The following is a 17,471-nucleotide window of genomic DNA, read 5'->3' as shown; positions in this document are numbered from 1 at the left end:
TGCAGAAGCCCCCCCCCCCCACCCCCCACCCCCCATCCTTTGACCCCTCCCTCTCCTCAGCCCTCCTCCCGCAGACTGATGGGAGAATAATCCGGATCTGTGCGCAGCCTCGCGGCGCACATCTCCATCTAGCAGCGCGCGATAATTGAAATGGCGCATTGTGCCTGCGGCAGCTGGAGCGGCAGAATGCATGACGGGAGACGTCATCTGGCCCCGGAGCCTGAGGGCTGTTTGGTGTTAGACTACAGGAGCGGACCGAGAGGAGGAGCGGAGACGGAGGACTCCTGAGAGGACAGATCCTCGGTCAGTCTACGGAGGAAGGTCTGAATCCAGGGACTGACGAACTGAGACGGAACCAGACCGACTCTATCTGGTCTATGAACGAGTCTGAGCGGGACAGGAGCACACACCAGACCCTTACTGTGTCCTAATCCTGGCCCTGGGGGGTCTGAAGGGCCCTGGGCCAGTCCTCCCTCCCTTTTCTCTCGGAGGAACCTCGGACGGGCCTGCTTGGGTCTCAGTCACCGGGATACAGAGGCAGGAAGCCCGACTGAAGGAAGAGCCGGTCCCGCAGCTAAATCCTCCTCCAGGCTCCGGTCAGCATGTCCTCGGTGTCGGTCTCCTCTCAGGTAAGGACGAACAGCATCATGGGACATTTAGACGTCTAAAGGTGACCAAAGTCCGGAGTTTAAACCCGGAATCAGTCCGAGGTTTTACCGAGAGGATCAGAGAGTCTGGTCTACCAGAGTCCATGTTAGAAAGCTCAGCTTTAGAGTTTCCGGTTGTTTTGCCCTCGTAACGACTGAGTCTAGACTAATCTAAACCCTTATCAGTGGGACTGGGTCTCCGAGCTTAAATCGGCTCCGGTTTGGTGTTTCTGATCAGACCGGATATAAAGAAAGACCAGATCTCTGTCTGAGACCTCGGCTCTTTTTCTGCCACCATGACCGCCCAGCTAACACGGGGACGATCCGGATCACCGAGTGGTTCAAGTTAAAGATATAGAAACCGACCGGCAGACGGGGGCCAGACCAGGTCCCGGATTCAACAGAAGGGCTTAACCTACTAAGACCAGCTCTGAAATGGGGACTATAAGACGCTAAACCTGGACTATAAGGGGGAAAACCTAAAACTACACATTTCTAAATGGAGTCTAGAATAGAACCACAATCCCCGAGAGCCTGGAGTCAGGGTCTAGACCGGGCTAAGGTATCTGAGGATCCAGAATCAAAGATAGATTTAAGATTTATAAACAGATTTATAGACAGAAAATAAAATAGATTCAACAAATAAAAAATCAATCTGTGGGTAAAATGGAGGATCAGTAAGTCTTTCTGTCAGATATCAGGGCTTTACAGTCACGGTTCCCCTATTATTATTATTATTATTATTCAGAGTCTTAGAGGCTAATGAAGGGGAGATTTAGATCTATATTTATATGTAGATATAAACAGGTAGGTAGATGTGTACAGTCCGTGAAAAAGTATTCACCTCTTTCTGATTCCTGACTTTTTGCATTGTTATCACACTCAAATGTTTTGGATCATCAAACTAATTTTAAAATCTCACAGAAAAACCCAAGAAAATAGAAAATTCAGTTTCTAAATGATGATTTTATTTATTAAGGTTAAAAAATCCAAACCTATTTGTCTGTGTGTGAAAAAGCAATAACCCTGATAACTGGTCTAAACTCTGATTAAATGTTCATCCACAGCCTTTCTTTAAAACTAGACTAACAAAAATGGATCTGTGACGACTAAAACTAGACTAACAAAAATAGATCTGTGACGACTAAAACTAGACTAACAAAAATAGATCTGTGACGACTAAAACTAGACTAACAAAAATAGATCTGTGACGACTAAAACTAGACTAACAAAAATAGATCTGTGACGACTAAAACTAGACTAACAAAAATAGATCTGTGATGACTGAAACTAGACTGAGACTAACAAAAATAGATCTGTGACGACTAAAACTAGACTAACAAAAATAGATCTGTGATGACTAAAACTAGACTAACAAAAATAGATCTGTGATGACTAAAACTAGACTAACAAAAATAGATCTGTGATGACTAAAACTAGACTAACAAAAATAGATCTGTGATGACTAAAACTAGACTAACAAAAATAGATCTGTGACAACTAGACTGAGACTAACAAAAATAGATCTGTGATGACTAAAACTAGACTAACAAAAATAGATCTGTGAGACTCAAAACTAGACTAACAAAAATAGATCTGTGATGACTAAAACTAGACTAACAAAAATAGATCTGTGATGACTAAAACTAGACTAACAAAAATAGATCTGTGATGACTAAAACTAGACTAACAAAAATAGATCTGTGATGACTAAAACTAGACTAACAAAAATAGATCTGTGACGACTAAAACTAGACTAACAAAAATAGATCTGTGATGACTAAAACTAGACTAACAAAAATAGATCTGTGATGACTAAAACTAGACTGAGACTAACAAAAATAGATCTGTGATGACTAAAACTAGACTAACAAAAATAGATCTGTGATGACTAAAACTAGACTAACAAAAATAGATCTGTGATGACTAAAACTAGACTAACAAAAATAGATCTGTGATGACTAAAACTAGACTAACAAAAATAGATCTGTGATGACTAAAACTAGACTAACAAAAATAGATCTGTGACAACTAGACTGAGACTAACAAAAATAGATCTGTGACGACTAAAACTAGACTAACAAAAATAGATCTGTGACGACTAAAACTAGACTAACAAAAATAGATCTGTGATGACTAAAACTAGACTGAGACTAACAAAAATAGATCTGCGATGACTAAAACTAGACTAACAAAAATAGATCTGTGATGACTAAAACTAGACTGAGACTAACAAAAATAGATCTGTGATGACTAAAACTAGACTAACAAAAATAGATCTGTGATGACTAAAACTAGACTAACAAAAATAGATCTGTGACGACTAAAACTAGACTAACAAAAATAGATCTGTGATGACTGAAACTAGACTGAGACTAACAAAAATAGATCTGTGACGACTAAACTAGACTGAGACTAACAAAAATAGATCTGTGATGACTAAAACTAGACTGAGACTAACAAAAATAGATCTGTGATGACTAAAACTAGACTAACAAAAATAGATCTGTGATGACTAAAACTAGACTGAGACAAACAAAAATAGATCTGTGATGACTAAAACTAGACTGAGACTAACAAAAATAGATCTGTGATGACTAAAACTAGACTAACAAAAATAGATCTGTGATGACTAAAACTAGACTAACAAAAATAGATCTGTGATGACTAAAACTAGACTGAGACTAACAAAAATAGATCTGTGATGACTACAACTAGACTGAGACTAACAAAAATAGATCTGTGATGACTAAAACTAGACTAACAAAAATAGATCTGTGATGACTAAAACTAGACTAACAAAAATAGATCTGTGATGACTAAAACTAGACTAACAAAAATAGATCTGTGATTACTAAAACTAGACTAACAAAAATAGATCTGTGATGACTAAAACTAGACTAACAAAAATAGATCTGTGATGACTAAAACTAGACTGAGACTAACAAAAATAGATCTGTGATGACTAAAACTAGACTAGACTAACAAAAATAGATCTGTGATGACTAAAACTAGACTAACAAAAATAGAACTGTGATGACAAAAACTAGACTAGACTAAGAAAAATAGAACTGTGATGACTAAAACTAGACTGAGACTAACAAAAATAGATCTGTGATGACTAAAACTAGACTAGACTAACAAAAATAGATCTGTGATGACTAAAACTAGACTGAGACTAACAAAAATAGATCTGTGATGACTAAAACTAGACTAACAAAAATAGATCTGTGATGACTAAAACTAGACTAACAAAAATAGATCTGTGATGACTAAAACTAGACTAACAAAAATAGATCTGTGATGACTAAAACTAGACTAACAAAAATAGATCTTTTATGACTAAAACTAGACTAACAAAAATAGATCTGTGATGACTAAAACTAGACTAACAAAAATAGATCTGTGATGACTAAAACTAGACTAACAAAAATAGATCTGTGATGACTAAAACTAGACTAACAAAAATAGATCTGTGATGACTAAAACTAGACTAACAAAAATAGATCTGTGAAAACTAAAACTAGACTAACAAAAATAGATCTGTGATGACTAAAACTAGACTAACAAAAATAGATCTGTGATGACTAAAACTAGACTGAGACTAACAAAAATAGATCTGTGATGACTAAAACTAGACTAACAAAAATAGATCTGTGATGACTAAAACTAGACTAACAAAAATAGATCTGTGATGACTAAAACTAGACTAACAAAAATAGATCTGTGATGACTAAAACTAGACTAACAAAAATAGATCTGTGATGACTAAAACTAGACTAACAAAAATAGATCTGTGATGACTAAAACTGGACTGAGACTAACAAAAATAGATCTGTGATGACTAAAACTAGACTAACAAAAATAGATCTGTGATGACTAAAACTAGACTGAGACTAACAAAAATAGATCTGTGATGACTAAAACTAGACTAACAAAAATAGATCTGTGATGACTAAAACTAGACTAACAAAAATAGATCTGTGATGACTAGAACTAGACTAGACTAACAAAAATAGATCTGTGATGACTAAAACTAGACTGAGACTAACAAAAATAGATCTGTGATGACTAAAACTAGACTAACAAAAATAGATCTGTGATGACTAAAACTAGACTGAGACTAACAAAAATAGATCTGTGATGACTAAAACTAGACTGAGACTAACAAAAATAGATCTGTGATGACTAAAACTAGACTAACAAAAATAGATCTGTGATGACTAAAACTAGACTGAGACTAACAAAAATAGATCTGTGATGACTAAAACTAGACTGAGACTAACAAAAATAGATCTGTGATGACTAAAACTAGACTAACAAAAATAGATCTGTGATGACTAAAACTAGACTAACAAAAATAGATCTGTGATGACTAAAACTAGACTGAGACTAACAAAAATAGATCTGTGATGACTAAAACTAGACTAGACTAACAAAAATAGATCTGTGATGACTAAAACTAGACTAACAAAAATAGATCTGTGATGACTAAAACTAGACTAACAAAAATAGATCTGTGATGACTAAAACTAGACTGAGACTAACAAAAATAGATCTGTGATGACTAAAACTAGACTAACAAAAATAGATCTGTGATGACTAAAACTAGACTGAGACTAACAAAAATAGATCTGTGATGACTAAAACTAGACTAACAAAAATAGATCTGTGATGACTAAAACTAGACTAACAAAAATAGATCTGTGATGACTAAAACTAGACTGAGACTAACAAAAATAGATCTGTGATGACTAAAACTAGACTGAGACTAACAAAAATAGATCTGTGATGACTAAAACTAGACTAACAAAAATAGATCTGTGATGACTAAAACTAGACTAACAAAAATAGATCTGTGATGACTAAAACTAGACTAGACTAACAAAAATAGATCTGTGATGACTAAAACTAGACTGAGACTAACAAAAATAGATCTGTGATGACTAAAACTAGACTGAGACTAACAAAAATAGATCTGTGATGACTAAAACTAGACTAACAAAAATAGATCTGTGATGACTAAAACTAGACTAACAAAAATAGATCTGTGATGACTAAAACTAGACTAACAAAAATAGATCTGTGATGACTAAAACTAGACTGAGACTAACAAAAATAGATCTGTGATGACTAAAACTAGACTGAGAAAAATAGATCTGTGATGACTAAAACTAGACTAACAAAAATAGATCTGTGATGACTAAAACTAGACTAACAAAAATAGATCTGTGATGACTAAAACTAGACTGAGACTAACAAAAATAGATCTGTGATGACTAAAACTAGACTGAGACTAACAAAAATAGATCTGTGATGACTAAAACTAGACTGAGACTAACAAAAATAGATCTGTGATGACTAAAACTAGACTGAGACTAACAAAAATAGATCTGTGATGACTAAAACTAGACTAACAAAAATAGATCTGTGATGACTAAAACTAGACTAACAAAAATAGATCTGTGATGACTAAAACTAGACTGAGACTAACAAAAATAGATCTGTGATGACTAAAACTAGACTGAGACTAACAAAAATAGATCTGTGATGACTAAAACTAGACTAACAAAAATAGATCTGTGATGACTAAAACTAGACTAACAAAAATAGATCTGTGATGACTAAAACTAGACTAACAAAAATAGATCTGTGATGACTAAAACTAGACTAAGACTAACAAAAATAGATCTGTGATGACTAAAACTAGACTGAGACTAACAAAAATAGATCTGTGATGACTAAAACTAGACTAACAAAAATAGATCTGTGATGACTAAAACTAGACTGAGACTAACAAAAATAGATCTGTGATGACTAAAACTAGACTGAGACTAACAAAAATAGATCTGTGATGACTAAAACTAGACTGAGACTAACAAAAATAGATCTGTGACGACTAAAACTAGACTAACAAAAATAGATCTGTGACGACTAAAACTAGACTAACAAAAATAGATCTGTGACAACTAGACTGAGACTAACAAAAATAGATCTGTGACGACTAAAACTAGACTAACAAAAATAGATCTGTGACGACTAAAACTAGACTGAGACAATCAAAAATAGATCTGTGACAACTAAAACTAGACTAGACTAACAAAAATAGATCCGTGACAACTAAAACTAGACTAACAATGATAGATCTGTGACGACTAAAACTAGACTAACAAAAATAGATCTGTGATGACTAAAACTAGACTGAGACTAACAAAAATAGATCTGCGATGACTAAAACTAGACTAACAAAAATAGATCTGTGATGACTAAAACTAGACTGAGACTAACAAAAATAGATCTGTGACGACTAAAACTAGACTAACAATAATAGATCTGTGACGACTAAAACTAGACTAACAAAAATAGATCTGTGACGACTAAAACTAGACTAACAAAAATAGATCTGTGACGACTAAAACTAGACTAACAAAAATGGATCTGTGACAACTAAAACTAGACTAACAAAAATAGATCTGTGACGACTAAAACTAGACTAACAAAAATAGATCTGTGATGACTAAACTAGACTGAGACTAACAAAAATAGATCTGCGATGACTAAAACTAGACTAACAAAAATAGATCTGTGACGACTAAAACTAGACTGAGACTAACAAAAATAGATCCGTGACAACTAAAACTAGACTAACAATAATAGATCTGTGACGACTAAAACTAGACTAACAAAAATAGATCTGTGATGACTAAAACTAGACTGAGACTAACAAAAATAGATCTGTGATGACTAAAACTAGACTAACAAAAATAGATCTGTGATGACTAAAACTAGACTAACAAAAATAGATCTGTGACGACTAAAACTAGACTAACAAAAATAGATCTGTGATGACTAAAACTAGACTAACAAAAATAGATCTGTGACGACTAAAACTAGACTAACAAAAATAGATCTGTGATGACTAAAACTAGACTGAGACTAACAAAAATAGATCTGTGATGACTAAAACTAGACTAACAAAAATAGATCTGTGATGACTAAAACTAGACTGAGACTAACAAAAATAGATCTGTGATGACTAAAACTAGACTAACAAAAATAGATCTGTGATGACTAAAACTAGACTAACAAAAATAGATCTGTGATGACTAGAACTAGACTAGACTAACAAAAATAGATCTGTGATGACTAAAACTAGACTGAGACTAACAAAAATAGATCTGTGATGACTAAAACTAGACTAACAAAAATAGATCTGTGATGACTAAAACTAGACTGAGACTAACAAAAATAGATCTGTGATGACTAAAACTAGACTGAGACTAACAAAAATAGATCTGTGACGACTAAAACTAGACTAACAAAAATAGATCTGTGATGACTAAAACTAGACTGAGACTAACAAAAATAGATCTGTGATGACTAAAACTAGACTGAGACTAACAAAAATAGATCTGTGATGACTAAAACTAGACTAACAAAAATAGATCTGTGACGACTAAAACTAGACTAACAAAAATAGATCTGTGACGACTAAAACTAGACTGAGACAATCAAAAATAGATCTGTGACGACTAAAACTAGACTAGACTAACAAAAATAGATCTGTGACAACTAAAACTAGACTAACAATAATAGATCTGTGACGACTAAAACTAGACTAACAAAAATAGATCTGTGATGACTAAAACTAGACTGAGACTAACAAAAATAGATCTGTGATGACTAAAACTAGACTAACAAAAATAGATCTGTGATGACTAAAACTAGACTGAGACTAACAAAAATAGATCTGTGATGACTAAAACTAGACTAACAAAAATAGATCTGTGATGACTAAAACTAGACTAACAAAAATAGATCTGTGATGACTAAAACTAGACTGAGACTAACAAAAATAGATCTGTGATGACTAAAACTAGACTGAGACTAACAAAAATAGATCTGTGATGACTAAAACTAGACTAACAAAAATAGATCTGTGATGACTAAAACTAGACTAACAAAAATAGATCTGTGATGACTAAAACTAGACTGAGACTAACAAAAATAGATCTGTGATGACTAAAACTAGACTGAGACTAACAAAAATAGATCTGTGATGACTAAAACTAGACTAGACTAACAAAAATAGATCTGTGATGACTAAAACTAGACTAACAAAAATAGATCTGTGATGACTAAAACTAGACTAACAAAAATAGATCTGTGATGACTAAAACTAGACTGAGACTAACAAAAATAGATCTGTGATGACTAAAACTAGACTGAGACTAACAAAAATAGATCTGTGATGACTAAAACTAGACTGAGACTAACAAAAATAGATCTGTGATGACTAAAACTAGACTAACAAAAATAGATCTGTGATGACTAAAACTAGACTAACAAAAATAGATCTGTGATGACTAAAACTAGACTGAGACTAACAAAAATAGATCTGTGATGACTAAAACTAGACTGAGACTAACAAAAATAGATCTGTGATGACTAAAACTAGACTGAGACTAACAAAAATAGATCTGTGATGACTAAAACTAGACTGAGACTAACAAAAATAGATCTGTGATGACTAAAACTAGACTAACAAAAATAGATCTGTGATGACTAAAACTAGACTAACAAAAATAGATCTGTGATGACTAAAACTAGACTGAGACTAACAAAAATAGATCTGTGATGACTAAAACTAGACTGAGACTAACAAAAATAGATCTGTGATGACTAAAACTAGACTAACAAAAATAGATCTGTGATGACTAAAACTAGACTAACAAAAATAGATCTGTGATGACTAAAACTAGACTAACAAAAATAGATCTGTGATGAGTAAAACTAGACTGAGACTAACAAAAATAGATCTGCGATGACTAAAACTAGACTAACAAAAATAGATCTGTGATGACTAAAACTAGACTAACAAAAATAGATCTGTGATGACTAAAACTAGACTGAGACTAACAAAAATAGATCTGTGATGACTAAAACTAGACTGAGACTAACAAAAATAGATCTGTGATGACTAAAACTAGACTAACAAAAATAGATCTGTGATGACTAAAACTAGACTAACAAAAATAGATCTGTGATGACTAAAACTAGACTGAGACTAACAAAAATAGATCTGTGATGACTAAAACTAGACTGAGACTAACAAAAATAGATCTGTGATGACTAAAACTAGACTGAGACTAACAAAAATAGATCTGTGACGACTAAAACTAGACTAACAAAAATAGATCTGTGACGACTAAAACTAGACTAACAAAAATAGATCTGTGATGACTAAAACTAGACTGAGACTAACAAAAATAGATCTGTGATGACTAAAACTAGACTGAGACTAACAAAAATAGATCTGTGATGACTAAAACTAGACTAGACTAACAAAAATAGATCTGTGATGACTAAAACTAGACTAACAAAAATAGATCTGTGATGACTAAAACTAGACTAACAAAAATAGATCTGTGATGACTAAAACTAGACTGAGACTAACAAAAATAGATCTGTGATGACTAAAACTAGACTGAGACTAACAAAAATAGATCTGTGATGACTAAAACTAGACTGAGACTAACAAAAATAGATCTGTGATGACTAAAACTAGACTGAGACTAACAAAAATAGATCTGTGATGACTAAAACTAGACTAACAAAAATAGATCTGTGATGACTAAAACTAGACTAACAAAAATAGATCTGTGATGACTAAAACTAGACTGAGACTAACAAAAATAGATCTGTGATGACTAAAACTAGACTGAGACTAACAAAAATAGATCTGTGATGACTAAAACTAGACTGAGACTAACAAAAATAGATCTGCGATGACTAAAACTAGACTAACAAAAATAGATCTGTGATGACTAAAACTAGACTAACAAAAATAGATCTGTGATGACTAAAACTAGACTGAGACTAACAAAAATAGATCTGTGATGAGTAAAACTAGACTGAGACTAACAAAAATAGATCTGTGATGACTAAAACTAGACTGAGACTAACAAAAATAGATCTGCGATGACTAAAACTAGACTAACAAAAATAGATCTGTGATGACTAAAACTAGACTAACAAAAATAGATCTGTGATGACTAAAACTAGACTGAGACTAACAAAAATAGATCTGTGACGACTAAAACTAGACTAACAAAAATAGATCTGTGATGACTAAAACTAGACTAACAAAAATAGATCTGTGATGACTAAAACTAGACTGAGACTAACAAAAATAGATCTGTGATGACTAAAACTAGACTGAGACTAAAAAAATAGATCTGTGATGACTAAAACTAGACTGAGACTAACAAAAATAGATCTGTGATGACTAAAACTAGACTGAGACTAACAAAAATAGATCTGCGATGACTAAAACTAGACTAACAAAAATAGATCTGTGATGACTAAAACTAGACTAACAAAAATAGATCTGTGATGACTAAAACTAGACTGAGACTAACAAAAATAGATCTGTGATGAGTAAAACTAGACTGAGACTAACAAAAATAGATCTGTGATGACTAAAACTAGACTGAGACTAACAAAAATAGATCTGTGATGACTAAAACTAGACTAACAAAAATAGATCTGTGATGAGTAAAACTAGACTGAGACTAACAAAAATAGATCTGTGATGACTAAAACTAGACTAACAAAAATAGATCTGTGACGACTAAAACTAGACTAACAAAAATAGATCTGTGATGACTAAACTAGACTAGACCAACAAAAATAGATCTGTGATGACTAAAACTAGACTAACAAAAATAGATCTGTGACGACTAAAACTAGACTAACAAAAATAGATCTGCGATGACTAAAACTAGACTAACAAAAATAGATCTGTGACGACTAAAACTAGACTAACAAAAATAGATCTGTGATGACTAAACTAGACTAGACCAACAAAAATAGATCTGTGATGACTAAAACTAGACTAACAAAAATAGATCTGTGATGACTAAACTAGACTAGACCAACAAAAATAGATCTGTGATGACTAAAACTAGACTAACAAAAATAGATCTGCGATGACTAAAACTAGACTGAGACTAACAAAAATAGAAATGACTAAAATGTTACTAAAACTAAAAAAAACATTTCATTTAAAGACTAAAATTAAAAATAGCTGCTTAAATGAGGACTGCTGTGATAACGGCTGATGAGTCTTTCTCATCCCTGTGGAGGAATGTTGTCCCACTCTTCTTTACAGAATTGCTTTAACTCAGCCATATTAGAGGGTTTTCCAGCATAAACTGTCCGTTTAAGGTCACACCACAGCATCCCAGTTGGATTTAAGTCCAGACCCTGACTGGGCCACTCTAGAACCTTCATTTAGTTTATCCTGATCCACTCAGAGGTGGACTTGCTGGTGTGTTTCGGGTCGTTGTCCTGCTCCATAACCCAAGAGTTCTTGATCTTGAGGTCATGAACTGATGGCCGGACTTTGGCCTTCAGGATTTTCTGGTAGACAGCAGAATTCATGGTTCCATCAATCACAGCAAGTGGTCCAGGTCCTGGTCCAGACCATCACACTGCCACCACCATGTCTGACTGTTGGCATGATGTTCTGTTTATCAAATGCTGTTATTTTTACTCCAGGTGGGACTACTTCCAGAAAGTTCCTCTTCTGTCTGGTCAGTCCTCAGAATATTTCCCAGAAGTCTTGGGGATCATCAGGATGTTTTTAGTCAAATGTGAGACGAGCCTTTGTGTTCTTGTTTGTCAGCAGTGGTTTTGGCCTTGGAACCCTACCATGATGCCATTGTTGCCCAGTCTCTTTCTAATGGTTCAGTCATGAACTCTGACCTTAACTGAGGCCAGTGAGGCCTGCAGGTCTTTGGATGTGGTTCTGGGTTCTTCTGTGACCTCCTGGATGAGTCGTTGTTGCTCTCTTGGAGTCATGTTGGTTGGCTGACCACTCCTGGGAAGGTTCACCACTGTTCCCAGTTTTCTCCATTTGTGGATAATGGCTCTGACTGTGGTTCTCTGGAGTCCCAAAGCCTTGGAAATGTCTCTGTAACCTTCTCCAGACTGATAGATTTCCAATCTTTTCTTCATTCAACTAATCTGGAGGTAATCAGGCCTGGGTGTGGCCAGAGAAACTGAACTCAGCTTTCCAACAACTGTGGTTAATCACAGTTAACTCATGTTAATCACAGTTAACTCATGATAATCATAGTTGACTCATGTTAATCACAGTTAACTCATGATAATCACAGATAACTCATGTTAATCACAGTTAACTCATGTTAATCACAGTTGACTCATGATAATCATAGTTGACTCATGTTAATCACAGTTAACTCATGATAATCACAGTTAACTCATGATTTAACAAGGGGGGTGATTACTTTTTCACAGCACTGTATTTCTGTGTGTATTATTAATGGGCCCTTTTTCCCGTCCCTAGCGTGGCGTGTTCCTCTCGCTCTGACTCTGAGAGCGGCAGACGGGCGGAGGACAGCGAGCGTGTTTGTCGGTTCGGCCCCAGGGTGCATTCAGGGGCCTCGAGGCAGAGCCGAAGCAGAGCCCGCCTCCTGTTCACCTTCATGCTTCAGAGCTTGTCTTTACAACCACACAGAGTCTGGGGGGTGGGACAACAACCACCGCCCCAACAACCACCGCCCCAACAACCCCCCAGAAACCCTCAGTAACCCCCCAAAGAGAGAGAGAGAGAGAGAGAGAGAGAGAGGTTCATAGTGGAGAATTATCGCTCACAGCATCTAATCTGGATCCTGATCAGAAGTTCCAAACTTCTGCTGAATGAAACCTGGACTCTGTAACTGGTCTGAGCCCCTACAGTCGTTCCTCTGTGTGTCTGTATTCTGTCTGAATCCCCCTAACATTCCTTTATGCTCCATGAACTGTGCCCGCTCTCTGCGTAATTCTGGATGCCTGCTGCCACAGGACAGCCTGTGTCCAGATCAGGATTAAATGTTCAGATAAAAGATTTTTTACCGTGACGGGAACAATTTTAACCATCTGATGAGAGCTGGAAGTGAAAACGCCACAGGGTTAATAAACGATGCTCCGTTCAAACGTCAGTGATCAAGATCACAATTTCACTTCTTGATGACATGAAATAGAATTAGAGGTAAGTTAATTCAGTTTGGTATTATAGCTTTATAATCAGAGAGGTTAAATCAGCCGTGAGATTAACCCCGGCACACACTTGTCCACGTATTTGGCACTCTCCTTTACACTTGGAGGATGAAAGGTGAGGCTGACCTAGAATAAGACTCAACCTCTGGTGGACACTAGAGGAACTGCAGTGTTTGGTCCTCTCAATCTGAGCCGACTGTTCTCACCTTGTTTGTTTTTTGTTTGTTTGCTGTTACCTTCAGGAGGGGCGGAGCCTGTCCAGGGTGTCTCTGAGCCGCTCACCTGTGTCCCCAATCTCTGCTCAGGGAATCCCCTCCCCCGCTCAGCTCACAAAGGCCAACGCCCCGGTCCACATCGATGTGGGGGGTCACATGTACACCAGCAGCCTGGCCACGCTCACCAAGTACCCCGAGTCCAGGTAAGAACTAAAATTACAAGACCAATGAAAATACTCCCATTAAGAAAAAGAACAGGATTTATCATGCAAACTGTTAAAATGTCACTCTAAATATTTATAGCTTTTAAAATTTTGTTAATTTTTAACTTTATTTAAAACATCTATAACTTTAAACTTTATTTAAAGTGTCTATTACTTTTAACTTTATTTAAAACCTCTATAACATTAAGCTCTATGTAAAACGTCTTTAACTTTTAACTTTATCTAAAACATCTAAAGCCAGATAACTAAGTTATAAAAGCCTTCAAAATACTCCTTAAAAACACTTAAACTGAAACTCAGTCTTAGTTTAATAGAACAAAAATAGGGAGTGATGCATTTTTGAGGGGACTATTTACTTAAGCAGACGATTCTCTAGGAAGTCTGTTTGAATCCTGTTGTGTTGACCCGTTCTTGTGTCTCTGGTGTGTAGGATTAGTCGTCTGTTTAATGGCACAGAGCCCATCGTGTTGGACAGTCTGAAGCAGCACTACTTCATTGACAGAGATGGAGACATCTTCCGCTACATCCTCAGCTTCCTGCGAACCTGTAAACTTCTGCTACCTGAAGACTTTAAGGTGAGTCTGACATCAGAGGATGCAGAACTCTACCAAACATGAGAGTGACAGAGGCTCTTCCTTCTGTACCCCGATCCACCAAATCATTCCCACAGGTCTATGGGGGACAGGTCTAAGGACTCACATCCATTAATAGTGATGCCTTCTGATAAGGTTGATTTAAGTGTCTTTAACAAGGGCCTTTCTATAATAACAGAAATAAAGGCATTAAAATTAAATAATCTGTCAAAGGTTAGAACATCTAACTGAAGCTCTACCTGGTCCTGACTCTGACCCCCCTGTCTCCTTCAGGACTTCCCCCAGCTCTACGAGGAGGCCCGCTACTACCAGCTGACCCCGATGGTCCGAGAGCTGGAGCGCTGGCAGGCAGAGAGGGAGGCCCAGAGGACACCGCCCTGCGAGTGCCTGGTCGTCCGGGTGACGCCAGACCTTGGAGAGAGAATCGCTCTGAGTGGAGAGAAAGTCCTGATCGAGGAGGTCTTCCCAGAGACTGGAGATGTCATGTGTAACTCTGTGAATGCTGGCTGGAACCAAGACCCCACCCACGTCATCCGTTTCCCCCTCAACGGGTACTGCAGACTGAACTCTGTGCAGGTAAGGACTCACCTGGACCACAATCAGCTGGTCAATCCATCTGGTCTACACAGGATTAAGGTCCTGCTCAGACTCACCAGAGGGTTAGCTGTTGATCTTAGTTTTTAGTTCCCCGTGTTTCCTGTTCCCGTTTTTAACCCGTACTAGTCCAACCTCTCAGACGTCTCTGTTGTCTTTGTGTCCTCAGGTCCTTGAGCGTCTCTTCCAGAAAGGTTTCACCATCAGGGCGTCCTGTGGCGGCGGTGTGGACTCATCTCAGTTCAGCGAGTACGTCCTGTGTCGGGATCTGAGGTACAGCCAGTCCATAACCAGCACCCCGATCCGGATCAAACAGGAGCCTCTGGACTGACCAGTGAACCGTCAGCATTGGAGAGTTGGCGTGTTGACACAGGAGACAACGGTGGAGGACGTTAGAGTTTCTCGTTGGATTTAAGTATTTAATTTGGAGCCTGATGATGAAGATGAGGATGATGATGCTATGTACAGATAGGACTCTGGAGGATAAGTCACACGGGCTTTTTGGTTCACTCAGAGGTCATAAAGGTTCAAGCCAGCCAGAGTTACAGTGACTTCTTGTGAGATGGCGGGATAATAGAGAAATGGGCCAACTGAATCACTTCCTGTTGCCAGTGGGGGCAATAAGATGAGATGTTAGCATGTGAGCGTGCTCAGTGTGATACCGTTGTCTTCTGAGAACGAGCAGAAGATCACAGAGTATTCACTAAAGTTAGAACAGGTTCAAATCATATAGCACCGTCAAAAATGCCTTATTTTGAGATTGAGATAAGGCTGGTGGACTTCCTGTTGGGATTCTGGCATGGGTCCAGGAGACTTTTTGTAGGTCTGATGATGACCCATAAACCAGACCAAAAACCACGAGCCTGAGCTGAATGGTGTGCAGGGGCTGAATATTTAAAAGGAACATTTTAAAACTCAGAGGCAGGAATGCTGACTAGCCAGAGGGGGGCGCTGTGACAAAGTAATGACATTGATGTTTGAATGTGTTCAGGATCAGTGTGTGGTCGTCTCTGTGAAGTTTGCTGAGGATTGACATTAGCATTAAAAAGTTCTGAGGCATTATTGGTGAAAATATCAGACAGTAGTTTGAGTTTGGCCCCGCCCAACTGTAAAAACTGACAGCTCAGCTTCAGATCTCCAGGCGGTCTAGAATGAGCAGAAACAATCTGGACTCACTCGGCTAAAATCCCTCCGACTAGTTGGTTAAAATATGAAACTTGTGAATCGGCTAAAAGTGGCAAAATTTGACCTTCAGCTGTTTGTAGTGCACTTCCTGTACGTTTTAGAGGACGGCCCCCGGAGACTTTTTTAGTCTGATCATGAAACGTGCACCCACTTTCATCCAGTCGCCTATCTCTTGTTTGGGGGTGCATACAGAAACAACGGGGTCCTCACAGACTCTAGGCCAGTTCCTAATCCTCTAAACAGACTCAAGTCTGATCCACATCAGGATTTAAACGTTACTGACCAACAGGACCAGACAGAATCATCAATAACTCTACTATTAATGATTTTATGCTCTCATTAAGAGATCTGAAGTAGTCTTTCATAACCTGAGATAAAAACTGGACTAGTCCAGAATCTACCAGGACATAAAGCAGACCAGTCCACGTTAAAACCTTCAGTGAACATTGACGATAAAAGATTTTACATTTAATATTTATTTTTAGGATTAAACAAACTGTGGCGGTAGGAAAGGGTTGATAGTCCAGCCGGGGCGTCCAGGTCTCAGCAGTAAAGAGTTCTCCAGGTACAGGGTCTGGTCTGTCAGGTTTAAATCCTCCATGTGGCTCCTTTTCTCCCCCCCCTCTCTCTGATGGTTTAAAAACCTCAAATCAGACCCTGACCCTGTCTCAGCCTCCAGATCTGATCATCAGTATCGGTGACTTTAGTTTGGATCCAAGCAGTCTGGGGGATCTGGTCCTGGGGGAACTGGTCCTGGGGGATCTGGTCCTGGTGGATCTGGTTCTTGTGAATCTGGTCTGGTCCTGGTGGATGTGGTCTTGGTGAATCTGGTCCTGGTGGATCTGGTCTGGTTGTTCCTGGTCCATCAGAGCTGAATGATGTAACTTTTCTAATCTGCAGTGTTAAAGGACTATTTCAGGGTTTTTTCTTCTTTCTGACTTTTGTAGA

The 17,471-nt window shown here is 37.3% G+C and overlaps 1 protein-coding gene across 1 annotated transcript; it reads left to right on the top strand.

Moving 5' to 3' along the window:
• The first annotated feature begins 109 nt into the window (after nucleotides 1-109).
• LOC121514998 (BTB/POZ domain-containing protein kctd15-like) lies at nucleotides 110-17,450 on the top strand. The gene is made up of 5 exons (XM_041795524.1): nucleotides 110-629; nucleotides 13,955-14,130; nucleotides 14,582-14,726; nucleotides 15,018-15,320; nucleotides 15,508-17,450. Exons 1-5 carry the CDS (start codon nucleotides 603-605, stop codon nucleotides 15,667-15,669), a joined length of 813 nt encoding a protein of 270 aa, XP_041651458.1. The 5' UTR covers nucleotides 110-602; the 3' UTR covers nucleotides 15,670-17,450.
• Nucleotides 17,451-17,471: the final 21 nt, after the last annotated feature.

Source organism: Cheilinus undulatus, linkage group 9 (genome assembly GCF_018320785.1).
Source record: "Cheilinus undulatus linkage group 9, ASM1832078v1, whole genome shotgun sequence".
Classification (NCBI taxonomy): domain Eukaryota; kingdom Metazoa; phylum Chordata; class Actinopteri; order Labriformes; family Labridae; genus Cheilinus; species Cheilinus undulatus.
The sequence above is the reverse complement of the archived record's forward strand: the minus strand, read 5'-3'. Positions and strand labels throughout refer to the sequence as shown.